Source organism: Mchenga conophoros, linkage group LG17 (genome assembly GCF_057382185.1).
Source record: "Mchenga conophoros isolate Kocher_MC1m ecotype Shallow Benthic linkage group LG17, M_conophoros_male_GT1.1, whole genome shotgun sequence".
Classification (NCBI taxonomy): Eukaryota; Metazoa; Chordata; class Actinopteri; order Cichliformes; family Cichlidae; genus Mchenga; species Mchenga conophoros.
The window spans coordinates 17,185,925-17,201,559 of record NC_140542.1 but is presented as its reverse complement, the minus strand read 5'-3'; the positions used below and the strand labels follow the sequence as shown (position 1 = coordinate 17,201,559).

At 42.2% G+C, this 15,635-nt stretch overlaps 3 protein-coding genes across 4 annotated transcripts; 2 read left to right on the top strand and 1 right to left on the bottom strand.

Annotated features, from left to right (window-relative positions):
• Positions 1–1,238: 1,238 nt before the first annotated feature.
• Positions 1,239–3,088, bottom strand: lamtor4 (late endosomal/lysosomal adaptor, MAPK and MTOR activator 4). Its single transcript, XM_085251392.1, has 4 exons — positions 2,948–3,088; positions 2,171–2,254; positions 1,679–1,796; positions 1,239–1,422 (listed from the first exon to the last, which is right to left on the bottom strand). The coding sequence occupies exons 1-4, from the start codon at positions 2,948–2,950 to the stop codon at positions 1,325–1,327; spliced, it is 303 nt and encodes a 100-aa protein (XP_085107518.1). The 5' UTR covers positions 2,951–3,088; the 3' UTR covers positions 1,239–1,324.
• A 214-nt stretch (positions 3,089–3,302) lies between these two features.
• On the top strand, positions 3,303–5,232 carry atp6v1f (ATPase H+ transporting V1 subunit F). Its single transcript, XM_085251391.1, has 2 exons — positions 3,303–3,534; positions 4,819–5,232. The coding sequence occupies exons 1-2, from the start codon at positions 3,377–3,379 to the stop codon at positions 5,018–5,020; spliced, it is 360 nt and encodes a 119-aa protein (XP_085107517.1). The 5' UTR covers positions 3,303–3,376; the 3' UTR covers positions 5,021–5,232.
• A 5,533-nt stretch (positions 5,233–10,765) lies between these two features.
• On the top strand, positions 10,766–14,958 carry LOC146555284 (uncharacterized). 2 transcript variants are annotated; one of them, XM_085251385.1, is made up of 4 exons: positions 10,766–10,902; positions 10,977–11,030; positions 13,207–13,320; positions 14,292–14,958. In XM_085251385.1, exons 1-4 carry the CDS (start codon positions 10,766–10,768, stop codon positions 14,422–14,424), a joined length of 438 nt encoding a protein of 145 aa, XP_085107511.1. In that variant the 3' UTR covers positions 14,425–14,958. The 2 variants fall into 2 exon arrangements, with proteins under 2 accessions (XP_085107511.1, XP_085107512.1); XM_085251386.1 differs by having other exon boundaries at positions 10,800–10,902; positions 13,210–13,320.
• The last annotated feature ends 677 nt before the right edge of the window (positions 14,959–15,635 follow it).

Below are 15,635 nucleotides of genomic sequence, written 5' to 3'. Positions count from 1 at the left end.
CTCCTGCTTTTACTGTATTCAAACAAAAACTCCTGTTAGCATGTTTATGCACCTGATTGCTTTCACAGCCAATAAGCTTGCAGCTTGGCTGAGGAAACCTTTCATTAGTAATGAGAGAAGGAGAAAGACCTGGAGCAATGGTGGCAGAGTGACAGACCTCTGCTCCTGCCCTCACAGAAAACACAGATGCTGTCACTGCTACCATCAGCTTGAGCAGAAAGAGAGATGTGTACTGGTTCTGCACAGGTCTAAAAAGAAGCTCTTCTTCCACCTGCAAGTGGATCCCGTCTATTTGTAGAGGGCACCAGGTCACATGCTGCAGGACCTGCACATCCTCACCCACACATGCATCCATCACACACAAAGCCTGTCTGTTCTGTTTCCATCGATGAATCAGATGTTGATTTCCATATAAATTACTCTTGGGGCCCCCTGGTGGTCACATGGCTTCATGTCATAACTGGCAAAAATGCAAGAATGTCATGCTTTTGCAATCAGAATTATGTGATGGCTCGCTGGTGCCCAACACATTTTGCTTTTTCAAAAATAACTCGATAGAATCTAATAGGCTCCTCCTTCATGTGAATGTTTTTTTTATTTATCCATTTGTGTTTGTGTTATTTCAGGTATTATATATGAGTGAGTATATACGAGTAGATGAGTGTGAGAATGCCTGTGTCTTTGTCACAAATGTATAATGAGGGTGAGAAACTGCAGCGATGCCCCGAGGCAGACAGATGGAACCAGGACAACCGCACCAGCTGCAGCCCCCAAATGTACCAATGACCTGAGACCACACATCCCGGTGACTTCTGCACACCCATCCCAGCAGAAGGGAGGGAGGCCCCACATGGGGTGACAGCCACAGAGGACCAGAGGCAGTGGACAGTCGATCCTGCTAGAGTAGAGGCCAACCACCCTGGTAAGAGTTGAGAGCATGGCCCCAGGCACCCAGGACCACCCGACACCCAGCCAAACTGAGCCACCAAGGGAGCGGGCCAACGACCACGATTAGAACATTCGGCCACGTTTCCCAGAAAGCAGAACAAAATGTTACTGTATGAGGACTTTATGGCAGACTTTGTGTGTCTACATTTTTGTACACGAAGGTGTCGAAAGGATGGAAAATTGGTGGGCACAAAGGTTAAACCATGTTTTCAGGGTCTGCTCACAGCAGGTCCTACAGGTAGGATGCTCAGCATTACCACCTTCACAGTTCCACTCGATCAGACCAAAAGTTTCATGTTCAAAAACTTTTATTTCACACAAACTTTAAACATCAAAAACATCATCGTCATGGCAACTCTGTAACCCAGCTGAGCTTCTACACACTGATTGGCTCTTTCTGGTTGTGCTGACGTTTGACCACAAAGACCTTCTGACCAGAGACCGTCACCGTGTACACAAAGTCGTCCAGGATCACTGCAGACACACACACACACACAGGTTAGTCCATCTGAAGTCACAGGGTTCCACCTGAGCTTTGTATCCCATCATGCAACATGAACAACATGCTCATCAAATACATGAAAACGTTGCTGATGATGATGCACCAGGTTTGAATCATGTGACAGTGATGACATCATTAACAGTTCTGAGAAAAACAAAGCAAAACACCTGAGTCATGTTTGTTTTTACTGAAGCTGATAAAGTGACCGTGCAGGTGTATTTGTGATACCTGACATGCGTTTGAAAGGTGGATCAGCTGATCCTGATAACCTGAAGCGACTTGCTGTTCGAACCATCTGCATCATGACACCTGCTGTGTGCTCGTCATTCTCCAGCTCGCCTGCAGACTGATCAGTAATCAATAATCAATCACTTTGATCCTCTTCTGATCAATAGACTTAACTCAACTCTTTAATCTATTTTAATAATCTGAGGATCCATATTTCCCCCTGTTTACAGCACTTTAATAATCCAGAATAATCTGAGAAAAGAGCAGAGTTCAGCTCGCAGTATCAAATGTGAATTCAGTTTAACCTGTAGAAATGTTAAATGAGCTTAAATCTAAATGGAGTCTGGTCTCTGTGTGACCAAACTAGCCTGAGCACCAGACTACTTGCAGAAATCACCTTATTTAACAATGAGCGTGGTTAAATAAAGACCAAACTGCACTCATAAAGAAGTTCTTTGTGAACTGAACATCTGAAAGCTCAGAGAGACTCACGGCCAGGACACCATCCTCACTGATGACCAGGTACCCAAGCTGGTCCGGGATCCGCTCCAGACCCGCAGTGAGCGCCGCTGTGGCCTGAAAGAATGACGACATCATCAGGATAACATTATGAAGCTAAAAGGAAGTGATGTTTGATGACTCATTGGTTCACTGATAAACGAAGATCAGCAGAACAAGAAGTGCGTTTCCTCAGGTCGAAGCTTCAGAGACTCACTAAACAGCCTTAGATCATTCGTCCAGTAATAATTCTGCATCTTCATCAGGTACGACCTGTGGTCCTCAGGTGCCAATGGGGTTACCCATTTAAAGATGGTTTCTTGTTTACCATGGTTACATTCGTCCTGCATACATGACACACACTCCCCGTTTCACAGGAACACAGTTGAGACCCCAGGGCGCAGGTAAACCCGCTTCGAACGTCACTCCCCCTCCTCTCTGTTTGTACCACTCCCTTCCTGCAGAGGGCGCTGTTGCTGTCCCGCAGGTATTTGCATTGAGCCCGATTATCAGTGATTATAACTCTGAAGAGAGCTCCAAGCTTCACCCTTGGAACGCTCTGGTTTTCATTTTTTGAAGGGAAGCATTTCCGCGTGTTTATCCTCCTTGTTCATAGAGAGGCTAAGAGGACGCTAACAGCGTTAGTGAACGGCACACAGCGGACAGTCCGAGATCCGTGAACGCCTCACCGAGGCCCTGAACGCTGAATTAAAAAACAAACAAACAAACAAAAAACCCAAAACGAGAATCAAAGTAAAACTTTAAACTCACCATGTTCGTCTTCTTCTGCTTCTACAGCCCACAGCTGCGCATTTCCGTCTTTATCGCAGAGCCTCACGTGACTGATGAGGCCTTCATGTGCTGTCGGACAAAAGAGACAGACACAGACACTCACGCACAGTGCGGGACTGACGGTCGGTGCTTGTCCCGATTATCAAATAAATAAGAATAAACGTTTGTGACATTTTAGGAATGTTTGGATTAATGTCGAGGACGTTGCTGTCTAAATATGACCTCATTGTTGCCCGATAAAGATGAAAATAAAATAAAACACATAAATAAACGAGTGATGTTCATATTTTTTTTAATTTCTATAGGGGGCGCCATATTGAAGCGGAAGTGCAGGTCAGCTGATCCCTCACATGACGTGTCCCGTGAAGCTGAGTGTTTCTCTCCGGGAATCTCACCTGCATCTCCGTGATGGCCGGCCGCGGGAAACTGATCGCCGTGATCGGAGACGAGGACACGTGCACGGGCTTCTTGCTCGGCGGGATCGGAGAACTGAACAAGAACCGGAAACCGAACTTCCTGGTGGTGGAGAAGGACACAAGCATCACCGAGATCGAGGAGACTTTCAAGTAAGATGGACTCCACACACACACACACACACACACACACACACACACACACACAAAAATGTGTTAAAAAATCAGCCGATTTAACGCTCCTTTCACGTGTTTCTGTCAGTGTCACCTGACCGAAGGTCTCGGTGGTCCTCGTGGGTCAAAAGTCAGATCGGTTTTATTATAATTCGGACGGCACCAGCCTGGAACCGTATTAACCCCTCGGTGACTTCAAAAACACTGGTTGTAGGACAGGAGGCCGGCTGCTTTTTTTTGATGAAAATAAGAATGGATTCTGGTGTATTTGGGCCCAGTCTGTAACTACATCCAGCATCCTGAGTTTTCAGCCCTTAGATGATCTCGGATAGAGTGTAATGGATTGATCAGCCGATCAATATATTAATCCAGCTCTCAGCTAATCTCCATGAAATGAACTTAACCTGTTAAATGCCGTAAAATTAGAAAAGACTTCAGTCTGTTTCTGTGGATTCCTGAACCTGATTTCAGAAATCATTGTATTTTAATAGTTATTCAGTCTTTCTGACTTCATTAAAACTGCACATAAATAATCGCGATCTTTGTAAATGTAGCATGTTAGCTCTCACACCGGACTCTATTGAAGAACCAGAGCTTTTTATTAAATCTGTATGAAATCAGCATTTTCAATGAAGGATTTAATATCAGCAAAAATTTAAATACTTTATATTAATTATGATATTTTATAATATATAATCTTTTATGATTGCTTCACACATTTTTTCCTTTTGTTTAATTGTTGACTTGCATTTATCAGTTAGTTTCAGAGAAGTTGGTCTGGTGCTTTGGGGTTGTATTCCTGAAATTTTCCTTGATGGCCTCATGTGCTGTGTGACACACACCAGACTCCATTCAAAAATCAGCTGATTTCAATGATCACTGTTGAGTTTGGAAATGTTTTTGATATCTTAAAACAGACCAGCTCTTACAGAGATGTTTCAGATTAGGAATTCCTGTGTTCTCTACAAACTCATCTGCTCATCTGCGAATATCCTTTACATCTAAACCTCTGTAACCCACCGTTAGAGACGGATGATGTTAAATTGACAATAATTTGAATTGTCTGACTTCCTGTGTTAAGCTCAGCAGTAACAAACAGACCAGAGAGAAATGTTAGTCCTCCGAGACTCTCAGAAACACCACGCCTTCATTTACTTCCTGTTACACCTCCGCTGGTTCTTCTCGGGTTCTGAGGATGTTAAATTGTGACTGGACTTTGGCGTGGCAGCCTGACGGGGCTATTCTTTTTCTTCTCCTCTGCAGGAGCTTCCTGGCACGTAACGACATTGGTATCATCCTGATAAATCAGTTCATCGCTGAGATGATCCGGCACGCCATTGATGCCCACATGCAGTCGATCCCGGCCGTGCTGGAGATCCCGTCCAAAGAGCACCCGTACGATGCGTCCAAGGACTCCATCCTGCGCCGTGCCAAGGGCATGTTCTCTGCCGAAGACTTCCGATAGACAGCGAGTTGCGCTGATGCGGTTCACAGATTTGTCCTGATGTGTTTGTGCTGTGATGTTTACTTTTATTTCCAGGAAGGGATGTATGCCCATGTGATCGTTTTTAGACCAAACCTGATTGAGTCATGTGACCTGCCCCTCCTCCTAGGTGTTTGTTCCAGATGTGTTAACTTATAAACGTGAACAGATGTGCGAATAAATGAATAAATAAACTTGTTGTTTAAAGTTATTTTTTGTTTAATTTGATGGATGCACACACGTCTACTCCTTGTTTCCAGCCTCAGGTGTGATGAGCTTTAAGGTTTAAACACCAGCAGAAATGGGCAGTGTCAGTCAGCAGCAGACAAACTCCTCACAGCGCCATCCGGAATTCTGTGTATTTTTGTCCTCCTGGTGTCTGTGTGGAGGTCCTTCAGTAACTTTCAAGACACCCTGGCCTAAACACCAGGATCCATGAACCCACAACTCAGAACATCTGTGAGCTGCAGCAGGGGTCACGACCTGAGAAATTCCCAAATAACTTACACAAAGGCCAGAGGTCATTCAAGAACTTGAGGATAAAGTTTGCTTGGTCTGAGCTTAATGAAGCTAACAGGAAGTCTTTGATGGGATTTTCATAATAAAGCTCCCTGTTATCCACCTGAGCCTCACAATGGAGGAGGAGAAATGAGCTAATCAGCAGACAGGTGTGAGTAAGCCAGATGTTTGATGCTGTTTATGATAGTTCATTTTCTGCCAACCTCTTCCACCAGCTAATCCGGAGGCAAGTGAGGCATTTCCCAACCAGTTGTGATTATTCATCTTAATTTCTCTAGTTGAGTAAATATCCCAACGTTACAGCAGAGCTGATTCAATAAGTTCTCACAAAGCACCATGTCTGCTCTTCTGTTCCTCCTAGGTGTTTTCATGACAAACGGCGAGCTAGCGGCACCATTTCAGATCAGATGTGTTCATCTAACCTTACTGTACAAGGAAGTTACATCTGACTGGATCACTTCCAAACTGGTTGCGAGATTCTTAACAACCTAAAACGTCTGATTGGATCTCGTATTGTTGATACATTTTGTCACAGTTTTTGTCCTTGTGCATTACTTTTTATTTAGTTATCTCATTTCTGTCAGAAAAAAATGTTGTAAATGAAAATAGGTGAAAAGTATTGTTCAGTAGATTTAACACACTTTCCAGCCTGTCCTGGGTCTGCCTTGGGACCTCATCCAAATGCAGGAGGTGCCATGGTCAGATATCGAAGGACCTCAGCTACCTCCTTTCAATGTGGAGAAGTAGCGGCAGTACTCTAAGCCCCTCTCAAATGACTGAAATCCTCACCCTTTCTCTAGGAACAGCACGGCCACCCTTCAGAGGAAGCTCATTGCTGCTGCCTGTACCTGCAACCTTATTCTTTTGGCTACTCCCCAGAACTAATGACCACAGGTGAGGGTAAGGACAATGGGATATCGTCATCACTTTGAAACTGTGTTTTTGTTGCTTTTGATGCGCTAGAGCTAAAATCCTGAAAACTATATTTTTATCAGAGTGAAGCTGCTCTGTGTTCATCACATCAGACTTTAACAATCAATAAATCATAAACCTGAAGTCCTGCTGATCGATCACACACGTGTCTGTGAACTCTCCGTGTGCTTCAGTGTCTTTGTATCGTCAGCCTCAGAGCGAGTCCACATTAACCTGAAAGTCTGCACGCTTATGGGATGGGGCAGAGGCGGAGCCAGGCATTTGAAACACCCGGGGCTTAGCCCAAAAGGGTAGTATGCATGTGGGATTTTTTTATTTATTTTTTGGGGGGGTAGAAATGACTGAAAGATTAATAGGCTCTGTTTTGAGTTTTGTTCAAAAAAGAATGACTTCATATAGGAAAAAAAAATATATCACATATGCAGGACACCTTAAGCTAGGTTTTTAATTAAGCAGCAAGGCAGAACAAGGTCAGGGCTGTATCAAGACACGTGGACTAAACCCCAATTCAACCAGACCCAGAACTGATCCAGAATTAAAACAGGACTACGACAGTTCAAAATCAGGACTACTTGGGATTTAACCAAGACATAACCACAATCAGAACTATAGTAGCACTAAAAATCATCATAGACCTGCACTACACTTATTTTGTAATTCTACCAAAGTCCACTATTTAGATTGAGAAAAGTTTATATAATTATTTAGCCTTGTTGTGCAAACAAGCCTGCATAACTTAATAAATGTAGAATTTGAAAAATAACAAACCTAAAAAGAAACACTAGGTACGAGATACATGAGTACCTATGATACGGTGATACTTTTGGTAAACAACCATTTGACTAACATGTGTGTCTCACCTGCTCTTGTTCATCTCTGTTCTGTCCCCATTCTCCTCTCTCTCCCTCTCTGTTCCTCTCTCTCCCTCTTTGTGCTGACAATCATCAAATATACAGTTGAAACCACATATTTACATACTCTTCAGATAAAAACACTTTTTTAATTGTAACATCAAATCAGACTAAATGTTTATTTTTTAGATTGATAAATATAAAAAACACATTTGTTAACTTTAAGAGTAAAGAGAGAAACTATCTGTATTTCTTAATTGTAAATGGCACCAAATTGTATGCAAAACTGAGCCACACTTATGGAGCTCCACAATTCTTTTCCAGGTGTTTTGGTTGATATCTCTTGATTTTCCCATGTCAAAGAAACAGGCTCTGTGTTTTGCCTTATATGCGTCCACAGCTGTGCCACCAATTTACTCACATGGACTCTACTAACCTATCAGAAGCTTCTTCAGCTCACAATGGAATCCTCTGGAGTTTTTTTTATTAATTAACAATAAACTTAGTGTACATGTGCTCCTAAATTTGATGAAAGTGATAATAAATAGACAGATCTCTCTCTCTTTATTCTGACATTTAACTAATTCAAAATATATTTCAATATTTATTTAACCAAAACAAGTTTACTCTAAATTGATGTTGTACAGTAAAAAAATGTTCTTGTGTTTTCCATAAAGTGTATGTAAATATCTGGTTTCAACTGTGAATATACTGCTGTGTATTGAAATTCCTCTTGTTTTGCATAGAAATATACTGAACAACATACAAAGCATAATATATAAAATACCACCAGAGTTTTTTCTTTGAAAGAAGCCCCTTATGTCCATTCTTGTATATCAGTGCATTACTGAAACCGATTTATTTAGCCGTGGAGGGAAACAACTGAAAATATGAAATAAACACACACGTAAGCTAAGACTCTCTAAAGAAACAGCATTGTTGTTGTTCGGCTTTTCATTTCGCCATTTGTTGATTCACTCGAAGAGCAAGTAACTAATATGGGTCAAGTGATCAGTTTGACATCAATCTTTCGTGATGCACCATCATATTTACATTATTTGTACAGTACGGATGATTTGCTTTGGTACCTGGTCGAACTTCAGTTCTCCTCTGTCTGCTCAGTGTTGCCAACTCCTCAGTAAGGAAAATCGCTATTGGTTGTCCTAAAAGTCGCTAGAAGTCGCTAAATGACGTCATCGCCTAATTTGCATAATTGGTCATGCTAATCTAATTGTAACCTATGTTGTTGGAGAGAGAAATAACATCGTGGAAGAGACAAAGTGAGTAAAAAACGTCCCAAATGCATTTAGAGTTTATTTAGAACTACAAATTAAATTTCTTTTAGCAATTATTGTTTTTTTTAATGTCACAATTCCAACCCTGCTCCTTTACCCGGGCTTGGACCGGCAAAAGTGACCCGAAATAGGCGCTCTGGTGGAGTTACTTTGTGTGTGTGTTTATAAGTAGTTTTAAACCTTGTGATCCACAAAACAGCATAAGAGTAAAAGAAGAACTAACTGCGTTACAGGACCCACTGCTTGTTGAGAAAGAAATTTAATTTGTAGTTCTAAATAAACTCTAAATGCATTTAGGACGTTTTTTACTCACTTTGTCTCTTCCACGATGTTATTTCTCTCTCCAACAACATAGGTTACAATTAGATTAGCATGACCAATTCTGCAAATTAGGCGATGACGTCATTTAGCGACTTCTAGCGACTTTTAGGACAACCAATAGCGATTTTCCTTACTGAGGAGTTGGCAACACTGGGTCATCTACTGATTGGAAGATTAGTGGTTCGATCCCTGGCTCCTCCAGTCTGGATGCCAGGTATCCTTGGGCAAGATACTAACCTCAAGCTGCTCTCTGATGCATCCATCAGTGTATGATAGCTAGGAAGCACTAAAAGCTTAGAAAAAAAGGTTCTTGGGTGAATGTGGTATGTTGTATAGAGGGCTTTGAGTACTCTGGGAGAGTAGAAAAGCACTATATAAGCATCAGTCCATTTACTTATTGATAACATTGCACTCACGTTCGACATAAACTGCTTCCTGTCACAGGGTGACGGGGTGACCAAACAAACATCTCCTTGGGGGCTGGAACATGACCTTCCCTTGCAGATGTTTTCCCAAAGTTCAGCACTGTGATCTGAATATAAAACAGGAAACACAAACACAGCGAGGTCTGTGTGCCATGGAGTATTTTAACCCTTTACTACCTCAGGCTCTGTGGCTTTTAAACCCCAAAACACAATACGCCAAAAATTGGTCCACCTCAAGGATCAGGTCCCCCGACACAAACAGAGTAATATAGTGTACGCTGTTAAGTGCCAGCTTGATTGCCATGATTTATTCATTGGTGAAGCCAAACAACCTCTGGTGAGGCGGATGGCACAACAACAAAAAAAAGAGCTAACTTGTCAGGCCAAGACTCCGCAGTCTTTTTACACCTACAGGCCAGTGGACACTCTTTCAATGATGAGGACGTAACATCCTGGACAGGGAGGAACGCTGGTTTGACTGGAGAGTCAAGGAGGCCATTTACATGAAAAGGGAAAGACCATCTCTGAATCGAGGAGGGGGCCTAAGGGTACATCTTTCACCATCTTATGATGTTGTGATTGCAGCCATTCCCCAACTCTCTGTGAATAGTACTCATTGCAATTGATCAGTGGTCTTTGATCAATGATCATGACAATTTGCATATTGATGATCAAGAAACTGGCCTCACAGCCCATTGTTCTTTCAGTGGGCTGGTTTCAGTCATTGTGCAAATGTACTTTTTATAATGTTGGGGAAACGTGCAGTCAGCTGAGACTGAAGAAATCACTTGGATGAGTGACGAAATGTTTCTCCCACTGAAAACGTTCAGATGAACAGAACAAACCTTTTGGGATTTACTTACCAGGATGACTGAGCATCCATTAAGACCCTTTACTAGTTGAAACATTTTAGCAGGTTGACTTGCACAGTATGACAGGAAGTCAGCATGTGACTTAGTGGGACAGAGGTGTTCATCAAATAGCTGATGAACCTGTTCTCACAGCAGGAATTACTGCAGGTGACTTGTGAGGAGGCGGAGCCTTATCACACACACAGGAATATCTCTTACCTCACAGTGACTTCACAGGAAGCTAGCGGTTAACATAAAAACACCTGAGTTCGCACCTGCAGGTGACTCAAATGTTTAATGATGTTTCCCACAGACACTGAGAACTGATGACATCGCAGTGAGATCACTGCGTGTGAACCAATGATCTCTTCCCCGTGAAGAACAAACAGCGCCGAGGTCGAGCTGCTGATAAAACCCACTGTAAATAGTGAAACGACTCATCACTCCCGTCGGCCTTCAGCTGGCCTTCAGCCGACCTTCAGGCGACACTGACATGTTTCTGTGTAAACAAAGAGCAGGTTTAAAAGGCAGCATGATGCCTTCAATGTCACTCTCTCTGATGAGGATGACGACTCTCTCTGCTCCACTCCAGAGGATGATGGTGATGATAATGATGATGGTGGTCTTTGTTTTGGTGACACCTCTTCCTTCTCCATGTGGACGTCTCAGGTAAGGTACAGGTGTCAGCTGGACTTCCTGTTTGTGTGTGCTGATTACAGAGATGTTTTCTGTTCTTTCCACAGACGTGAAAATGTGAACATGTCAAATCCTCATCTGGCCGATCACAACAACACCAGGTGAGTCTGACAGAAACTCTGGGTATTCCTGCACCAGCTTGTTAGAACTTTGAAGTAACATCAGGTATGAACATGTCATCTTGCTAAACTACATCCAGATAAACTCCCAGTCTTCTTCTTCTCTTTACTCATTTCACATGTTTGTTGTAAAGAAATCAGATTACTTGGTGGAGTAAATGTGTACCAATCGACCTGCTGATTGATTGTTAAATGATCAATGATGAATCAACATGTTTACTAATAATTTCCAATCATTCAGCTCACTGATCATCAGTTCATTAAATCTTTTTGACTGATCTTCAGGTGTGAAACTCTGACAGATACAAAAGTAACTGTCTTGATGCATGCTCAATCATCCTAGTAAGGAAAAGTTGATTCTGTTTATTTGGACGTAGCCTTTTTAGTGGGAGAAACACTTCATCACTCACCCAAGTGTCCTTTTCAGTCTCAGCTGACTGCAGATTTCTAACCTTATAAACAGTACATTTGCCTTAATGACTGAAACCAGCACCACAGACGAACAATGAGCTGTGACGCCAGTTTCTTGATTATTGGTTAATGGCCATGAGTGCCATTCACAAAGAGGTGGGGAATGGCTGCAATTACAACATTGTAAGATTGTGAAAGATGTACGTTTAGGCCCCCTCCTCGATACAGAGATGGTCTTTCCCTTTTCACGTAAATGGCTTGTGCGCACTCAAGAGTGTACACTATGTTACACTGTTTGTGTTGGGGGACCGGATCCTTGCGGAACCATTTTTTTGCGCAGCGGGTTTTGGGTTTGAAAGCCACACAGACATGGTGGTTGGAGAAAATGTGTCTCAGCTGTTCCGCTACTCCTGACACAAAAGAGATTACTAGGGTTTTTGCTTAGGCAGCAGTTTTGCGTCTTCTCTCCTGGATCGCCTGGAGTTTTCTTTAGATGCTGGCCACTGTGTCTGTGGGATGGTGTTTGCTCTATGTTGTAGTGTCCTGATGACACCCAGTGGATGATGAGAGCCAAACTTTAAGTGACGAAATGTTTCTTCCACTGAAAACACTACATCCCAATGAATCACTGAAAGGAGCCTGGAAACACGAAATGGTGGTGAGTCCAGGTATTTAAGCTCCATCGGGGGTTGTCCCTTAAGAGGGTCATTGACCAACTATTACTATTATATTGAGACCTTGCCTCATCACAAAGGTGTGGGTCTTTATCAGGGCTTAAATACCTGGGACTTTCCACTATTTGGTCTTAGAACTGAAGAAGCTTTTCGGATGAGAGGTGAAGCTTAAAGAAGTCCAGTTCTTTTCTTTCCAAGCTTCTTAGGTTACCATGACCTGGAAGACTGAGAACCAACACGAACATACATTGAGATGAACAGAATCAACTTTTTGGGAAAAGTAACTATAGTTTGAGTGAACCTACTGAGTTACTTTCTGAGTAACCATTTAAACTTGTGATGATCAATATGTTAACTAGTCATTAGTTTCATGTGTTATGTGTGTTATTAGTGTTCATGTGATAAAAATATCAATTCGCACCGGAGCATCAAGGGTCTCAGAGAATAATCCACAAATACACTGGAATTAAGTGGGAATAAAGCGGACGTCCTGTTGAACGACTGAGTTGTCACACGATGTTTCTAAATGTTTACTTATATTTAATTGTGTTACAATGATCGCTGTGAGCGGTCAGTGGAACATCCACTTGTTTATCACCTCCTCAGTAAGAGAGGATTTGTGTTGAAGATGATGTAGCCCATAGGTGTCAAACTCTGGCCCGCGGGCCAAATTTGGCCCGGAGCCTAATTACATTTGGCCCGCGAAGCCATACCAAATTACTATTAGAGCTGGCCTACTGGTATTAAACAGCTAATATATATATTGTTTAGTATTAAGCTTTGCTTGTTCCATATTCAGTTTTTCAGCAAAACTTGTTTGAGTCCATAAGAAAAGATTCATTCTCATATCTGGAGGAAGATTTTTTTTTCAATAAATATTAACGTTAGCCCGCGACTTTGTTCCAGATTTGAATTTTGGCCCACTGTGTATTTGAGTTTGACACCCCTGATGTAGCCAGTCTATTTCCTGTTTCAGACTCGAGGCTAAAAAAAAGTCACACCTGTGAAGCTGTTTCAACTCTGTGTGAAAACTTTAATGAGGATCAGATTGTTTAAAGTTTTATTTTTCACAGCAGTGCAGAGGGGTTCACTGAGATTGCTGTGCGGAACAACACAGTAAAAAACATGGGAACCCACATGGGGAACAGCACGGAGCATGCCATGGGGAACAGCACCCCCACGTTTTTGTGAGTAACCTCAGGTTGCACCTAAATCAAGTATTAGGTGTGAATCCAGTTCAGAGGGCCTCTGCTTGTATTCAAGACTGATTCTTCCTCTGGATCACCTGTAAGACTCTGACACACTCACTCACCTGCAGCCCACTCAGGTCTGAACAGGTGCTCTCTGTCTGTGTTTCAGGAAGCCAGAATCAGTGTATGTATCTGTCACCACATGGTCTGATTGGCCGAGAAAACACCATCAGAAGTAGGGAGAGAGCCTGCTGATGTTTTTTGTTTTCAAAAATTACCTGAGAGTCAGACACAAAGTCACAACAGGGAGGCAGACAGACAAACAGAAAAACAAACAAACAAACAGACACATTGACAGACCAAAAGACAAACAGACAGACAGACAGACAAATGGACAAAAAGAAGACAAACAGACAACCAAACACCTAAACAGAAAATTAAGCAGCCAACTGAAAAAGACAAACAAACAGGCAGGCAGGCAGATTACAAAACAGACAAGAGAAAAAGACAGACAGGCAGGCAGACAGATAAACAAACATACAGATAGACAAACAGAAGACAGGCAGACAGACAGACAAGCTACCAAGCAGACAGACAAAAAATAGATGACAAAACAGACAGAGCAACAAGCAGACAAGCAGAAAGACAGGCAGATGGACAGAATGCAAACACAGACAGACAGCCAAACACTAAAACAGAAAACCAAACAGACAAAAGAAAAAGACAGACAGGTGAACAGATAAACAAACATACGGAAAGACAAACAGGCAAACAAACAGAAAGAAAAACAGACAGAGAGACAGGCAGTGTGGGATCTGAAAGACACGCTGATTATTTGGAAGAAGTCACTGAAGTACAACTCAGAAAGATCAATCAAAAAGAAAGAGTCTAAATAAGTATCAATAATTATTAAAGGTGTTCCTAGATAATTAATCAATCAGTTAATCAATTACCTGTGCCTTTCTTAGGATTCGTGGGGCCACAGGTGCTGGGTGTGTCCTGGCCACCTGTGGGACAGCGAACCTAGTTGACAGATTGCAGGGTGGAGAGGAGAAGGCTGGCGACGCCACCGCAGACCCCTTTGGTCCTGGGAAAAAGTGAAGGGAGGCACCTGTTACTACTTTATCATCTTCATCATCATCAGCTCCACCTCACACTCACCTGTCTGAGAGAAAAACACAAGAAAACCTAACCTTCACACATCTGAGGATGCAAAGAAGTTAACTACAATTCTCAAGATCCATCTTACCAACAAACATCCAGTGACAGAGCTGCACGCCACCACAGGTGGAAACCAAAGAGAACCATCTTCAGTCTCACCTGTTTGAGTCCAACTGTGGTCACATGGTCCAGCACATGATTGACAGAGACTCGATGACTTTCAGCTCCTCCCAGTATGTATTTACATCTTATACTTTTATTTTGAAGGGGCCTGTCGCTGATCACTTGAAGTTTTCCTGTCGCCTTTTACGTGTCAGTTTGTGTCTCTGACATCAGAGACAGAAATTAAACAAAGCTATTAATTAACAAAGTTTGTTGGTGTTTCTGTGGAGCTGGTCGGAGTCACACTGAGCATGTGCAAAATGCCTACCTGTAAATGTGACAGTCTGAAATGTGTCCATGTAAAGAAAATCTGTTTCCAATAAAGTATTAAATAAAGTTTGACTCTCCCTGCATGTACAAAACTGACTACAGGTAAAAGTCAGAGGTCAAAGGTCAACTACACTTCTATAGCATAGGAGTTGGCCTGTGCTGGATATTACCTACATCAATCTTTATTTACAGTCTATGATTGATTATTAAAAGTGCAGCTTGAAGCCCTTCTGGACAATCACTGTGATGCGTGGCTGTGATATAAAAGCTGCGTGTATCACGGGTCAATGATAAAAACACATTAAGGTTTTCTGACTTGTCACAAATTTGGGATTTAAAAGAATTTTTCATCCTGGCAGTTAAACTTCTCTGAGTGTCCCTAAGAACATCTCAGCTTCCTGTCCAGGTTCCAAGACACTAACCATCTTTGATATACAGTCTGAAGTGCAGACTGTTATATCTGAGTGTGTGTTATGTTGACTAAGCACAAAAACAAAGAAGAACATCTTTCATTTCATTTATTCACATTTCATTATGTTTTCTTTTTATTTCGGTTTCCTTGCTGGAGTTCATCAGAGGGTTTGTTTCTTCCGTTTTGACTGAGGTTTGTTAATAAAGCTGGTTCAAAATTAAGCAATAGCGGCACCTCTGGGTGTAAGAACGTGTTTGTCCTGGAGGTGGCAGCACAGGAACAGTAGAAACATCAGTGTGAGAGTCCA

What these genes read in the sequence shown, in the direction of transcription:
- lamtor4 (XM_085251392.1), bottom strand. An exon ending in GTGAGGATGGTGTCCTGGCC is followed by an intron (nt 1,797 to 2,170) that starts GTGAGTCTCTCT and finishes ATTACTGATCAG; the next exon opens with TCTGCAGGCGAGCTGGAGAA. An exon ending in ACCTTTCAAACGCATGTCAG is followed by an intron (nt 1,423 to 1,678) that starts GTATCACAAATA and finishes GTGTGTCTGCAG; the next exon opens with TGATCCTGGACGACTTTGTG.
- atp6v1f (XM_085251391.1), top strand. Translation starts at nt 3,377, where the DNA reads ATGGCCGGCCGCGGGAAACTGATCGCCGTGATCGGAGACGAGGACACG. An exon ending in GAGATCGAGGAGACTTTCAA is followed by an intron (nt 3,535 to 4,818) that starts GTAAGATGGACT and finishes TCTCCTCTGCAG; the next exon opens with GAGCTTCCTGGCACGTAACG.
- LOC146555284 (XM_085251385.1), top strand. Translation starts at nt 10,766, where the DNA reads ATGATGCCTTCAATGTCACTCTCTCTGATGAGGATGACGACTCTCTCT. An exon ending in TCTCCATGTGGACGTCTCAG is followed by an intron (nt 10,903 to 10,976) that starts GTAAGGTACAGG and finishes TTCTTTCCACAG; the next exon opens with ACGTGAAAATGTGAACATGT. An exon ending in AACAGCACCCCCACGTTTTT is followed by an intron (nt 13,321 to 14,291) that starts GTGAGTAACCTC and finishes TGCCTTTCTTAG; the next exon opens with GATTCGTGGGGCCACAGGTG.